At 46.6% G+C, this 15,590-nt stretch overlaps 1 protein-coding gene across 1 annotated transcript in view; it reads right to left on the bottom strand.

Annotated features, from left to right (window-relative positions):
- The window catches only part of LOC115503920 (zinc finger protein 33B), a 31,693-nt gene extending 17,584 nt beyond the window's left edge, over window positions 1-14,109 (bottom strand). The window contains 4 exon segments of the mRNA XM_032591588.1: window positions 691-749; window positions 1,891-2,067; window positions 2,423-2,759; window positions 13,921-14,109. Of these exon segments, the coding sequence (XP_032447479.1) occupies window positions 691-749; window positions 1,891-2,067; window positions 2,423-2,759; window positions 13,921-14,109 (762 nt within the window).
- Between the last annotated feature and the right edge of the window lie 1,481 nt (window positions 14,110-15,590).

Here is a 15,590-nt window from a genome sequence, read left to right as displayed (position 1 = left end):
TGAACTGTATGCTTATGGTTAAATGGTTAAAATGGCGAATTTTGTTATATACACTTTACCAAAATAAAAGAAACGTGAACGGATAGTGCACAAGCATTTGCCAAAGACTGTGAGTTTGAACAATCTGCTGTCCAACTGTGCAATTTAACAAGTTAAAAAAGAACCAGTCGTCCGTTTCTTTCATTCCTCCAGACAGCCTTCGGGTTTTGTCCCCAGATCAGAGCGGACGTTCGGACAGCTCTCCAGACTCCGACACCACTGTAGTCCCTGATAAAACCTGAGTTCTGACCTCCACTTCCAATGAGAAATGATTACAGGCAACCAGGGGCTCAATGTAAGGTTCTTCACTACCTGAAGAACTTCAAAGACATTTTTTCCAGACTGCAGAGTCACTAAGTCTCTCTGTCCCAGGAAAAAACTGGCTGGTCTCTTTTTGTGGTCACTGAAAATCCTGTGTAGATCAGGAAGCTCAAAGATAAACGTGTGGGTCACCTTTGATGACTGTAGGGTCAGTCCCGTGACCTGCAGCCAACTGCTCGCTGCCTGCTAGACAGATGCCACCCACTCATTCTTCATTGGCCCTGAAGTACTTGCCTCTATTTCCACTCTTCTACAACAATATGGGAACACATTTACAAAAACCACAAAACCTGCCGGAAAAAGAAATCAACAATAAAGAAAAGAACTCACCCGGGATTTGTTCATTTTCCGTTGTACTCGGAAGAGCATCAAAACCTGGGAAGGCGTACCTGTAAGAGGACAGAGGAACAGGATAATGAGAGCCGGCCGGCCCTGCAGCATCTGGATTCTTGTACAAACTTCTGCACACAGGCTGAGTAACCTCTGATGGTGGAGAAGAGAAGGAAGGTGACATCCGTCCCTCTGTGACTCCTGCAATGTTTCCTACTGCTTTAACTACGCTGCCCCCCCCCAACACAGAAACGTTAAAAACGGAACTATTGTTAAGCAAATTCTGGCACGTCAAAAAAATGAAATACAAGGTCTTCATTAAACCTGACGTTGTTGGGGTCCCTGGGTGGCTCAGTCGGTTGAGCGTCGGATTTCAGCTCAGGTCATGATCTCACAGTTCATGAGTTCGAGCCCCACATCAGGTTCTGTGCTGACAGCTCAGAGCCTGGAGCCTGCTTCGGATTCTGTGTCTCGCTCTCTCTCTCTCTCTCTCTCTGCCCCTCCCCCGTTCATGCTCTCTGTCTCGAAAATAAACATTAAGAAAAATGTTTAAAAATAAATAAATAAAAATAAAAAAAAAATAAACCTGACGTTGCAGGGGATAACAAATCCTAAAGGATGTTTTGTGTCTCTGATTTACTAGATAACGTTCACCCCCTGGGTAGGAGAATCCTCAAAGCTTTAGAAAAAGGCACAGGTGCGTTGAATGCAGGTCTTCTAAAAACGTGTTTCTTCTAATTGGACTGATGCTTCTCAAAAGGATCTTTTAGGAGCAAACTTGCTTTGATGGGACTGTGAGGACAGCACCAAGCTTGGAGTCAGGGACTCTGGCTTCTATTCCCTCTTGTTAATCCTAAATAAGCCGTTTCCTCTGTCAGGATCTTTCCCCCACTTCTGCCAGATGAGACAAAAATAGAAAGAAAGGAAAAATCCTGGCAAACCTTCCCTGAACTACTACTCTTGAGCCTGTAAGATCGGGACACGAGAGCGCACCTCCACAGGCCCGACGCGGTGAAAGCTGCCCAGCTTCTGGAAAGAATCGGTGGAGAACGAAGGGAGGCAAGAGAGCGTTTGGGGGGCGGTTGAAAAGAAAAGCTGCCCGGCTGTAGAACTCCTAGCGTCCCGCCAACCAGGCGACACTTCTCCCCACGGTCTGTCCCTCGCCACCACCTGGCCCCAGCTGCCGGCAAAGTGACTCACAGCATCTGAATGCGGTGAAATCCCCGGAGCCCTGCCCCGCTTTGCTTCTTTTCCGCGTTTCTTCCGTCTTTCTCTTCTGAGGCTCCGACGGGCTCTGATGCGTTCTTCCCGGCGGGATTCCTGCGCCTGCGGCCCTGTCCTTCCTGCCTCCGTGAAGTTGCTTTGTTCCAGCAGAGCCTAGGGGACAGACACCCGCTGGCTGGCACCTTCACCAGGGGCCCCGGACCCGCCTCCCCGAGAACACACAGCGCCTGTCAGGGAGCGCAAAGCAGGGGGTTGAGGACAAAGGCAGGCGGGCCGCCGCGAAGCGCCCTCAGCCCCCGGACAGCGATTTGGGGAGCACCCTCGGCCCCCGGCGGGCAGGACCCCCGCGGCTCCCCGGGGACCCATATTCCACGGACCCAGGGAGACACGAAAGGAGCCCTGGGATGCACACCGCCGCGGGGTGTGTGTGTGTGTGTGTGTGACCACAATACATTTGGGTCCGACGAGTGCACGGCGGGCAGCGCGCGACACCCGGTCCCCGTCCTACCTCCGAGAAGCGGTCGAGCCGCCTCGGCGCCTACGAGGACGGAGACCCCGCGGCGAGCGCGGCTTCCCCCCAAAACGCCGCACTTCCTGCGCGTTCGCTCGGGGCCCTCCAGAGGCGCCCCCATTCGGTGTCGACTCGGCCCCCGCCGGGGTGGCGGGGGAGGAGGGGCGGCCTGAGCGGGCCCCGAGCGAACCCGAAGCCTCCCTCCCCACGCCCCACGCCGCAGCCTCAGGCCGTCCGCGCGGACCACGGTCCGGACCTCCCGGACCTCCCGGACCCACCGCCCGCCTTCGCGCCGCCGCACCCGAGTAGGGACCGGGACAGCCGGCACGCTCAGCTGAGGAGAAACGCGCGCCTGCGCACTAAGCACGACGCCGGCCCGGCCTCGCGCACCGCCCACCCCGCGGGACACTCCGCCCACGTGTGGGGGCGTGGCCTGCGCGGGCCCGCCCTTTTCCCCGCCCCCAACACCTGGACTCCCTCCCCACCCCGCTCCTACGTCACCCTGACTCCCGCTCTGCCCCTCCCCCACGTCACCCAACTCCCACCCCATCCTTCCCTTCCCCCACATCGCCCCACTCCCATTCCGCCCCCACGTCACCCCCAGTTCCCCATGTTTCCCCCCACAAACCCCAGCTCCGCGACCTCTCCTGCCAGGAGGTGAGGGGCCTCAAAGCCGCCAAACAAGGGAGAGATTCGGGAATACAGATGAAAATCTTAACGAAATTAGTCCTTGCAATCAATTGCCCGGCCAAGCAATTGGATAATAATGAAATAACCTCCAATGATGTATATATATGAATCTTGTTCAATTTAGTTGCACTAGAAAAATAATGGAAGCAATATAAATTTAGACAATTTAAGTGTCTAATCAATGAATATGTAAAATACATTGGGGAAGGGGGTAGCCATTCAAAACTATAATGTAAGGTAAATAACTCACGTGTAACAATGTTCGTGATCCATTTTGGAATCAAAAGATACTTGAAGATACAGGGCGCCTGGGTGGCTCAGTGGGTTGAGTGTTCAACTTTTTATTTCAGCTCAGGTCAGGATCCCAGGGTCGTGGGATCTGTGCTGAGTGTGAAGCCTGCTTGAGATTCTCTCTCTCTCCCTCTGCCCCTCTGCCCCTCTCCCCTGTGCACGTACATTCTCTCTCTGATAGATACATGGATAGATAGATGGATAGATAGATAGATTCCAAGATAGAAGATAGGGTCCTTTTTTAATGTGCCTATGTGCTGTAGAGAATATAAACAAATATGTGGGGTTTTTTTTTTTTAATGTTTACTTTTGAGACAGAGCAAGATAGTGCAGGGGAGGGGCAGAGAGAGAGAGAAGGACAGAGGATCTGAAGCAGGCTCTGTGCTGACAGCAGAGAGCCCGATGTAGGGCTTGAACTCACGAACCAGGAGACCATCACCTGGGCCAAAGTCAGACGCTTAACCAACTGAGCCACCCAGGTGCCCCTGTGTTTTTTTAAATAAACAAAGACGCGGGGCGCCTGGGTGGCGCAGTCGGTTAAAGCGTCCGACTTCAGCCAGGTCACGATCTCGCAGTCCGTGAGTTCGAGCCCCGCGTCGGGCTCTGGGCTGATGGCTCAGAGCCTGGAGCCTGTTTCCGATTCTGTGTCTCCCTCTCTCTCTGCCCCTCCCCTGTTCATGCTCTGTCTCTCTCTGTCCCAAAAATAAATTTAAAAAAAGTTGAAGATAAATAAACAAAGACGAACCCACAAACAGTATAGAACAATGTAGACATTCTGGACATGGTTCATTCACAGGAGTCTAAGAATGGAATTAACATCTGAATATTAATTTAAGGGACACTACCTTGAAATGCCGGCAAAGCATGTCAGCTTTACCATTCTACAATTCCTGTAAACGTTCAATTTACAATTTAACAAATCTGTATTATTTTAAAATTTGGGCTTACTATGAGATTATTAGTACTTGATTACCATTACCTCAAATCTGCACGATTAAAAGACCTATAGAAATATGACAGTACTCTACTGTGTGTCCTCTATATTTGTATATAAAGTCATAGGGAAGGTCAGGATGTCTGCACAATTAATTCGTAACAGTGAAGTCTCTGGAGGAGTGGACCTAAGATCCACTTAGTATATATGACTTCAGGTTTCTCTACATTTTTCTCCCCCCACAAGGAAAAGATAATTACTTATCTGTGGGATTGTAAGGCACGAGGCAGCACTGCACAGTAGTCCTGCCCAAAAAGGGGGTCAGCTCACATTTGCAAAGATGACGTCAAGCAGGGACAGCCTGGTCCTAGCTGTGGATAACTTTGATCGAGATCCTTCAAATGCCCAGACTTCAGTGCTTCCGCCCATAAAGAGCAATGGGATGGGTCATGCAGTGAGTTTCCAGCTATGAGATTTCACAAGCCAATGATTTGACCATTCCAGCTGTGCATAAGTCCCCAAACTCTTGGAAATCTGGGATCTGCAATTTCCTAACACCATGAGATAAAAGAAAGACACCACCTTGATGTTTAGGAATAGAGTTGGCTATATGACATCGTGTTGGTGGGACTATGACTGCAGATAAAAACATGGTTGTGTGTATTTGCACGAATGTGTCCTAAGAGTGTGTCTGAGAAGCAGTTATGCAGAGGGATGGAGCTAGGTCTACAAAATCTCAGTGCCTGGGCCCAAACCGCGATTCTCCAGCCTACCAGACCTTGAGACCTTAGGGTGGCTCTCTGTGCCTCACTTTCCTCACCTGTAAAATGGGGATGATCATTCTTACCAGAGGCTTGTAAGGACCAAAGGAGTTGATTCAGCAGTGGCTGGCAGAGCTCTCACCCAATAAGCCAGTGATCAGGGTACATGCACAGGGTGCCGTTCTAGGCATTGGTAGCTTTTAGGTGTTTCTAAGGAATCCATCTGAATGTATACTGTCATCTTGTGTGAGTGTAGTTACATGCACCATGGTGGTGGGGGGGCACCCCAGTTTCTTTGAAATAAGGAAGGTTATAGACAAACCAAAGAGTAAGAAAATAATAACTTTATTATGTTATGTGTGTGTTCCTCCCAAATTCACATGTTGAAAACCCAATCCCAATGATGGCATTTGGAGGTGGGGCCTTTGAGAGGTAATTAGGTTGTGAGGGCGGAGCCCTCATGAATGGGATTGGTGCCCTTATAAGAAGAGATCAGAGGGGCGCCTGGGTGGCTCAGTGGGTTGAGCGGCCGACTTCGGCTCAGATCATGATCTCGCGGTCCGTGAGTTCGAGCCCCGCGTCGGGCTCTGTGCTGACAGCTCAGAGCCTGGAGCCTGTTTCAGATTCTGTGTCTCCCTCTCTCTGACCCTCCCCCGTTCATGCTCTGTCTCTCTCTGTCTCAAAAATAAATAAACGTTAAAAAAAATTTAAAAGAAGAGATCAGAGAGCTAGTTGTGACAATAGCAGAAGTCAGTTTGCAACCCAAAAGAGGGCTCTCACCAGAATCCAAGCGTGCTGGCACATGTCAGGCTTCCAGCCTCCAGAACTGTGGGAAATAAACGTTTGATGTTTAAGCCATCCAGTCTACAGTAATTTGTTACAACAGCCTGAACTAACGCAGACGCCGTGATACTTCACACTCTCTCCATCCAGATTCTGCAGCAACCTGTCAGGCTATGTGTTCCAGATGGCACAGGTTCAAGAAGGCAGAGCCTCCTGACCGGTCTGCCTGGTGTCTGCTGTTCCCCGATCCCCACACACATCACAGGTCTTATGAAGAACAGAAATGGACACCTGTCATGTGCCGCTATGCAGAATCTAGGGCCAGTCGTTTGTCACTGAATCAAAGTCTAAGACATTGTACCAAGCTCTCCCCACCTGTAACTCAACACCAACCCTACCACGTAGCTATGCAGCCCTCTACATGTGGAAAAACTGAAATTTTTCGAGGTTAAGTCACCTGTAGAGGTCATAAAATCAGTACATGTTGGAGTTGAGATCTGAACCACAACCATTTTCTCAAACTTAGCTCTTAACCATAAGGCCAGATTAACACCACTCACAAAAGTATTTGTTCCCCCGTGCTGCCACCAAACCTTATGGGAGAGCCATCCAAGAGGCCATGAGGAAAGGCAGCCATCCAGAATGGACACGCCAACTGAGTCAGGCAAGGAAACAGCCCATCAGTGGTGACGTCTTCTTTCTTCCCTCCTCTTCCACCTAAGCCATGAGAACAGAAACTGTTAGAGACAGTTGCATTTGCATCCCTCGCCCTCTCTCATCTTCAAGGAGGAGAGGAAAATGCGGGCACCCCAGGAGGAAATCCACTGGGATCACTCCCAGGGACCCTTCTCTCCCTCCATCCTGATAAAGCTGCTTCTCCACATTCATGGAATAAGCTGGGTCTCGGCCCAAAGGTTCGGTAATTGTGAGGGGCCCTTCCCGGGGGAGTCCTGAGGACCCTATAAAGGGCAGAAATTCAGAACCAGAAGAAAAGCATCCATCCCACTCCACACACCCCCAGGGGCTGCATCGTGAGCACAAAGAGGAAGGAAACAGGAGGGCAGCCAGGTGAAGGCGGGAAGAATGTCACTGACTTAGCCCATCCCAAGGGAGCATCATGAGACGCGGAAAGCGAGTTTCAGCCAATCGCGAGAGAGTAGGGAGCGTGGAAAGCCAGCTTTAGCCAATCCTGAGGGAGCAGCCCCCTGCGCCAGCCAATCCCGGAAGCACCAGGGGGCGTAGCGGGTAAAAGCTTCAACCAATTAGAGAACGTCATTCATCCCACCAAAGTCCCTATGAGAAAACCGTATTAGTCCGCGGGAAGTTTTCTTTGGGGTTGCAGAAATTTGGTTTACGGAGCTCGGCTTAGGAAATGTAAGTTCTCAATTATTAATGTGAAACAGTAATATCGTCTCCACCAGAAGGACGCCTGGTTCTTTCTCATACACACACCTGGGAAACTCTCCCAGGATTCTCCAAAAGATCTAAACCATCACAAAATAAGAATTTTAGAGAATTTAGAAAATTATCATGCAAGCATCAGTAGTCAACACCTGAAATTAGAATTGGTTTGGCTATCAAGTGGATTTTTTGACTACTTGCATTTTTTAAAAAATTTTTTTTTTCAACGTTTATTTATTTTTTTGGGACAGAGAGAGACAGAGCATGAACGGGGGAGGGGCAGAGAGAGAGGGAGACACAGAATCGGAAACAGGCTCCAGGCTCTGAGCAGTCAGCACAGAGCCCGACGCGGGCTCCCATTATGTTTACCCATTCACCTATTACTGGACATTTAGGTAGGTTCATTCCTCTTAGGTAAATACCTAGGAGTTGAATAGCTGAGTCTAGGGTAGATATATATGTAACATTTTAAGAAACTTCAAACTGGTTGACTATTTTCCATTCCCACCATCAGTAAATGGGAGTTTAAGTAGTTTCCTGTGCTTGCCAACACTTGGTATGGTTTAGATATTTACAGTCATTTAAAATAGGTGTGTATTGTGTAGTAGTATCCTATCATGGCTTTAATTTGTATTTTCTTAAGATTGATGGTGCTGAGTTTCTTTTCTTGTGCTCAGTTCCCACCCATATATCTACTTTAGTGATGTCCAACTATTTTGCCCATTCAAACACACACACCCAAAAACAACGGGGTTCTTTGTTTTCTTACTATTGAACTTTCAGAGTTTTTAATGTATTTCTGGATACAACCCCTTTATCAGGTATGTGATTTGTATTATTTTCTTTCAGTCTTTTCATTGTCTTTACAATGTCTTTTGAAATTCTTGATTTTAATAAAGTCTATTTATAGGGGTTTCTTTTCTTTTATGGTTCTTGTTGTATCTCAAAAAAATTCTTTGCCTAACGAAACATTTATAAAATTTCCCCTGTGTTTTCTCAAAAGCTTCATGGTTTTACATTTGGGTCTGTTATCTCCTTTGAGCTAATTCTGGTATGTTGAGAGAGGTGTGGATCAAAATACAGTTTTAGTCCAGTAGTCAAATAGGAATTTGGAAGAAGAAAATAGAGAGACTGATAGAAAGGCAATATTAGAAATTGCTGTCTAAGAATTCCCAGACTTAGGAAATATGTTCATACACCAGTTCACAAAATAGGTTCTGAGCAGGATAAACTTAAAAGTTCCCACTTTCCCATTAAGTTGCTATCTTTTTTTTTTATTATTTGTAGGAGTTCATCAAGTATTTTAGATGATAGTCCCTCGTCAATTTTAGACATTTCAAATATTTCCCTCCTCTGATATCTATTTATTTATCTCTGGAGTCCTGCATAGTGCAAAATTTATAAATTTTGAAGTGATCAAATTCATCAATTATTTGCCTCATGGCTATGATATTGGAGCTTTGTTGAGTCCTTTCCTACCCTGAGGTCCCAAAGATTTCACCTAAATTTCCTTCTGCTGATATTGTGGTTTTACCTTTGTCTTTAGGTCTTCAATGCATCAGGTATCCACCTCTTTATCTGATGTGAAGTAGGGATCCAGTATTATCACCCAGCTTCTCTAACCTCATCTACCAAACAATTTGTGCTTTCTTGTCATTGGTAGGGTAAGTGAACCTCTCTTTACTCTTCTTCTTCCACAGAAATTTGTCAAGGCCCTCAAAAAGCCCAACTGAAATTTTTATTGAAATTGCCTTATTTATGGATTAATTTGGAGGAGAAAATCTTTGTAGTATTAAGTCGTCCCCTCCAAAAGCATGATACAACCATTATTTAGATTGCTGGTAGAGAAACACCGTTGATATTTGTAGGTTGATCTTATATGAACTTTTCTATAAGTTCTAGTCTGTGAGCAATGGATTCTGATGTTTTTCTAGGTATATGGTTATGTTATCTGAGAATTAGAACATTTTTAATTTATCCCATTGTAATTCTTACACCCCCTCTTTCCTTGCATGGAAACTCCAGTATTATGCTAAATGGTAGAAGGATAGTGAGCACATATGTTTCTAATTTTAAAAGAAATCTATCTAATGTTTTTTTCATTAAATATAATGTTTGTATAGATTTTTGCTATATAACCCTTACAAGGTTAAGACAGCCCCCTTCTGATTCTAGTTGAACTTTATCTAATGTTCTTTCTGTATCAATTGCAATATATAAATTTGATGAATACTGTACACAGTTTAATTATATATGACTGTAATACATAATATTTACTCATAGGGGTATATTATGTATAGTGATATATACAATTTAAACACAGTTATGTATGCACAGAATTTGATGACTAATAGATACAGCTTTAAAACATTCAAAAATATTGTTTTTGAGACATAAATATGCAGCATAACTCTAACGCATGGGAGCAGTGAACATCAAATTAATGACAGTCACTTCCACGGGGGGAAGAAAGAGAATGAAAGTACACAGGAATACATAGATGAGCTCTACTGCACCTGTAACATTTATTTCTAACAAAATGAAAATTCTTGAAGCGATAAAGAAAAACACCAAGTCTGGATATGGATGAAAGATTCATGATTGTTCATTTTATAGTATATTCTCTGCACGGGTTCTTTGAAAATTTTTAGTTAAGACAAGGGCATTCCGTTTTACCCTTCGGGTTGCCAAAGATCAAGAGGTTTGATTAACACATACTGTTGACGATTGTGTTGGGAAAAAGGGGCCCGTGTTGTTGACCAGAGGTCCAATGTTATAAGGACTTCTGCAAAACTCAAAATCAATGTACCCTTTGACAGAGAAATTCCATTCTAGGAATTTATCATACTAATCATACTAGCAGGCGTGTGCAAAGGGCATATATGCCTTCCTGCATTGGTTGTAGTAGCAAAAAAGAGGGAGCATCTAAAATGTCCATTCAAGGGGAGGTGAGTGAATAAATGTAGCATTCATACAATGCAACTATTTGGCATTAAAATGAAGAGGTAGATCCCCTTGTACTGATTAGAAAGTGACTTCAGGATACAAGGTTAAGAGGGTAAAAGTATCCTGTTTGTTATTCCAGCATTTGTTTAAAAAGAAGGTAGGGATATATATGCATTTGAATATGTATATAGTTTCTCTGGGACACAAGAGATTAGTAACAGCAGGTGCCTTTCACGAAGGGAACAGCAAGTGGGTGTGACTCCTAGTAGGTGTGAGAAAAAGAATCAACCTTTCCCCCTCCCCCCCTCTAATCTAAAGCCTTGTGATATGTTTGAATTTGTATAATATGCATTAAGTTTTCAAACAGATAAAAGCATTTGTATCAACGGTATTTTAGTATCCTCCTCACCCTTTTGTTTTGCCTTTTCTCAGCAGCTGTTTCCAAAAAGGCAGTCTGTAGTTGCTTCTTTGGGGCTGAGGAGGAACCAGGCTTTGGAAGATAAGGGGGGCAGAGGGGCTCCCCAACTCAATAGCGAATCGTCACTAGCTAGGGACCACTCCAGACCTGGTGTCTTTATGTCTAGATGTCGCCTTTCCCCCCCCTTCGCTTTCCCCCAGGCACGTTTATTGCACGAATTCTTTTTACAGGCACTGTGCTAGTCAGAGGAAGAGAACAAAATAAGCTGTCCCCACCTTGTTGGATGGTAGTGGCCCACGGAGGAGACCGTCGTTAAACCAGGAACACAAGTAATCCTGTAATTTGTGCTAAGAACCTTGAAAGTGAGAACTGGGCGTTGCCTTAAGCGGGTGGAACAGGGAAACCTACATTAGGTAAGGGGAGCAGAAGACCTGTCTGACAAGCAGATGGTTATGCTGGAGCTTTGCCATTTTAGGACTCTTTCCGGTACAAGTGCAGAAATCCAATCCAAGAGAGCTTAAGCCAAAAACGGAAAACTGCTGTGTATAAGTAACTCAAGAGCCTTGGATGGGGCTCAGGGGAGGGAGCTTCAGGAGTGACTGTTTGTGGAGACACCAAAATGTTTGGGAACTAGACAGAGGTGCTGGTTGTACAACACTGGAAATGTACTAAGTGCCACGGATCTGTACACTTCAAAATGGTTACTTTTATGTGACATACATTTCACCTCAATTTAAAAAAAAAAAAAGTGCCTGTGATTCTACGGCGAGGATCCCAGATCATTAGGAACGGCCTCTGTGGGTGAAGTAGTTAGTAACATCCAGCAGGAGAAGGACAGATGTGTTCTGACCCCGTTCACCAAGGTTCCTTAATGCTCCGATGGCACTCTAAGTCAGATACAGGAATGATGCACCCGCAGTCTCCTGACATGACCCGCAAAAACCGTCCAGAACCGTCTAGTTACCACCTTCTGTGTATGGAAGTCACGGTGTTTGCTGAACTTGGTGGGTAGCTTCATCTGTCATCTGTCCCTGGCTGACACATTACAACCTTGGGACCAGGCGGTGACAACCCACAAATCTTGGTGTGTGCAAGTGGCTTCCTGTGGGGTTCCCTGTTGATGGCAGGGGTTAAGGATATGGTGGGTGGGCATGGGTACCCCTTCTCATTTCCTTCTAAGTGTGCCTGCTGGGGCTGGAACGCTGACTCCTGCATTCCCCAGGCTTCCTTGCTTCTAGGGTTCTGGAATCAAATTAGGCCCTCCAGTTAGATGCACTTGGGTAAGATTTGGCAGACGGAGGAGAAGAGGGCACATCTTCCTGATGCTTTGCGTATTGTGCCAGCAAAAGCACTGTGAGTCTCTTTTGTTTGTTTGGTTTTGTTTTTTGTTTTTTTGGTTTTTTTTTTGTAGGCCATCCAATGCCCAGCACCAGATCCATAAATGAGCATAACACTTGGAAATAGAGGCACCTGGGTGGCTCAGTCGGTTAAGCTTCCAACTCTTGATTTCGGCTCGGGTCGTGATCTCAGTTTGTGGGATCCAGCCCCATGTTGGGCTCTGTGCTGACAGCTCAGAGTCTGCTTGGCATCCTCTCTCTCCTCTCTCTGCTCCTCCCCAGCTTATGCTCTGTCTCTCAAAATAAATAAACATTAAAAAAAAAAAAAGTGGAAATAAAGCAAATTCACATTTTTGTCACCTGTCCTTCATGTTGCCATCTCTACCTGGAAAGAACCTAAAGGGGACAGGACACGAGGATCAGCATCTTGGCACAGTGATTCAGGAAGGCATGGCCACTGCTAGGACTGTTGTCACCTGACTAAGTGGGTGACACCTGGCCCAGACCTTCTAAGAATGGGCTGACCATTTGGAAAGGAAGTCCTTGAATGAACACCACGGCCGGGCCTGTGTGCATTGGCTATTGTAAAGGGCTAGGTTTGGGATGGGAGCTAGGGACAGATGGCAAGATGAGACGGAGATAAAGCCCAGAGTGCCGTGAGCCAGGATCCAAGAAAAGAGCTTCCCCAGGATTTGCATGAGAGAGACCAGACAACGGAGAGTTAAGAAAAGCCTGGAAAGGCAGGATGCCTGCCAAGAGGGGAGCCCATCCCTGTGTTCTCATTTGCATCCACCCTGGTAGTGAGTAGAAAAGAGCCACAGCTCACCTGGTCAAGGGGAGGGATCCTGGCCAAAGACGTCCTGGTGAATCAGTTACTGCAGGGGCACAGCGGATGTTACCCATCGTTTTTGGACTCTCCGGGGAGGAATCCTTTGTGTGGGTCTCAGTAGGAGGCAGTGCCTATGTCCCACTATAGATGCCAAAGGGGCCAGGGATTCTCAACCTCCTGGCAGCTGGAAAACGCCCCTGACCCAAGCTCAGCCAATCACATACTTCCTCCCACCTGGAACTTTGAATCTTCAGGGAATAATGCGAATACAGAGGGTCTATTGAGAAATTACTCTAGCAGCTGTAGCTGCTGGTCATCCCAACTGGAAAGTTCCTGGGGCAGAACCTTGGCTGTGTCTCCACTGCCGAGCCCACCTTGATCTCCCTCTTGGAGACCCCAGGTACTTGCTGCTTTTCTGCTCAGCCATTCTCAGCATGTGGCTGCCACCCTCAAAGTGACTTCATTGTCTCAAGATGACAGCTGAGCTCTACCCATCACATCGGCATTTCAGGTACAAGAAAAGGAGAATCAAAGGGCAAAAAGGCACGCCTTCCGGCTGAGTCAGGCCCTTTTAAAGAACTTTCCTGGAAGCCCCACGTAATTATCTTTTCCTTACCTTTTAACTGGCCACTTCTGTATACAGAGGAGGCTGGGAAGTGTCATTGGGGCACGTTGGCTCGCCCAGCTGTGTAGAGGTTCTTTTAGAGCAAAGGAAGGAAAGAATGGATACAGAGTGGACAACGAGGGAGGATAAAGGGAATAAAGTTAAGGGGAAGTAATAAAAGTGTTATCGATCGGGGTGAGACAGCACAGCAAATTTGCATTCACCCCACTCCTTGTTTTGGTCACATAACGACGGAAGATAAAATTTGTCAACAGGTAATGAAAAAGACAGAGCCAGGCTCAGAAAGCGGGGCAGACATCTCTTTGAACCAAAAAATGAGCAGAAACAGTGTGCGTGGTGAGAGAAAAGGCCTCATGGACTCATGGGTTTGGGAGTGAGCAGGAGGCATTGGAGGCTCAGCTCTGGGGGAAAGCCCTTATGAGAAAGGGACCCCAGGCAGGTTCACTGGGTGAAACAGAGCTGGGAACCGGGGCTGCCCACCTGCTGCTGGGGACTGTGGGTTACAGGGAGCTGAGGGCCTAGGGAGGTGGGCGAAGAGGACTGAGAGCCAGCTTCCTGACCGGGAGTCCAGCCCAGCTGCGTGTGCCTCCTTTCCTGGGTCTGCGGCATGCCTGGTATCATCATGGCGCAGTAGCTCAGGGCACTGTTGGCACATTTCTTGGTTACCATGGAGATAACCAACAAATGGTAGACTCCTGGACAAGGAGAGAGAGAGAGAGAGAGAGAGAGAGAGAGAGAGAGAGAGAGACTGGAACTCAAACACTGGCCAAAGAAACCAACAAATAAAAACCCTCCTCCTCAAGATGAGACTGCCTGCAAAGTAAGTTACCAAAATATGAAGAAATCTAATGCCAAGAAAAAGTAGACAAATTTACCAATCAAAGCATGACACAAATTAAGCTTACGGAACAATATGACAAGAACCTAAATATGTATGTCCGGGGTAGTCGGGTATAAATAAAGACATAACTTCAAAGCTGAAAAACAAATTACAAAGCAAACATTGCACGGAGCCTCACAGCGGCCTCTGCGGCTGCCAGTTATGGGAAGATGTAGCATCAGCATTCAGCGTGTGTCTCCAGGTGGAAACAAGACCCTGGTTCCTCCCCGCCGCAAATCTTGCCTGCAGAGTTTACTTCATGGCCTGTGATGCTCCATGCTGGCTTTTCCAGCCGAGGACCCTTCTTCCCTTCTGGCCTGATTTTCACCCACAGCTGTGCTCTTCCATGTGCAACTTCTCGGGCATATTCCCGACTCTGCTGGTCTCCCCCATTTCACAGAGACCTACTTCCTGAAGCCGTCCATCCTCACGCTCAAATTGGACCGATGCATAGCTGTTGTCCCTGACAGCTCCTTCTCCTGGACTGGCTCCACTGTTTCCTGCATCCCAAACCTTCCTCTTTCTTGGTTGACTCTTTCATTCTGTGACACGCCTCCTAAGAGTGGTCAGAAGACGGCCGATTTTCTGAATTCTTGCATATCTAAAAATATCATTTGTCCTCATCACTGGAATACCATGGCTGGATACAGAATTCTAAGCTGGAAATTTTTTTTTTTTCCTTAGAGGAAAAAAATCAGCCTAGTAGCATTGAGCACCCCAGCACCAAATTGTGGTCCCTAAATATCATTTCACACTAAAGGAATCCTGGCTCCTTGGAGAATTGGTTGATTACAGGGTTGGGATAGGAAAATTGGAAGGCAAACCTGAGATATCTTGTCATACCAGAAAATAGGGAGGCCGTCAACTTGGGGTGAGTGGGGATAGTTTATAGCCACAGGCCCAGAAATACCTTAGCAAAGGCCATGAGTTGTTTCTTTTAATAACCTATTCACATGTTTAAAAGAAATAGAAAAATGCAAGCCACTCACCTCTGTAAAATTTGGAACAAAGATGAAAATGATTATGGATGCCCCGTGTTGGTGAGGCCATGAACCAGCAGCACTTTCTCACTGCACTGGGAGAAGAATATACCATGGGACTGCTTAGCCTTTCTTGGTGGCAATTTAGCTATATGCAGAATTTTAAACATACATGCCTTTTGTTGACCTAGCAACATCACCTCTGGTACTTTTTCTCAAACAGACAATTGAACATCTACAGAACTGCACGGAAATATGTACGAGAACCTACATTGCAGCATTGTTTGTAA

The sequence above is a fragment of the Lynx canadensis genome, chromosome E3 (genome assembly GCF_007474595.2).
Source record: "Lynx canadensis isolate LIC74 chromosome E3, mLynCan4.pri.v2, whole genome shotgun sequence".
In the NCBI taxonomy this organism is placed as follows: Eukaryota; Metazoa; Chordata; class Mammalia; order Carnivora; family Felidae; genus Lynx; species Lynx canadensis.
This window is presented reverse-complemented; position numbering and strand designations above follow the sequence as displayed.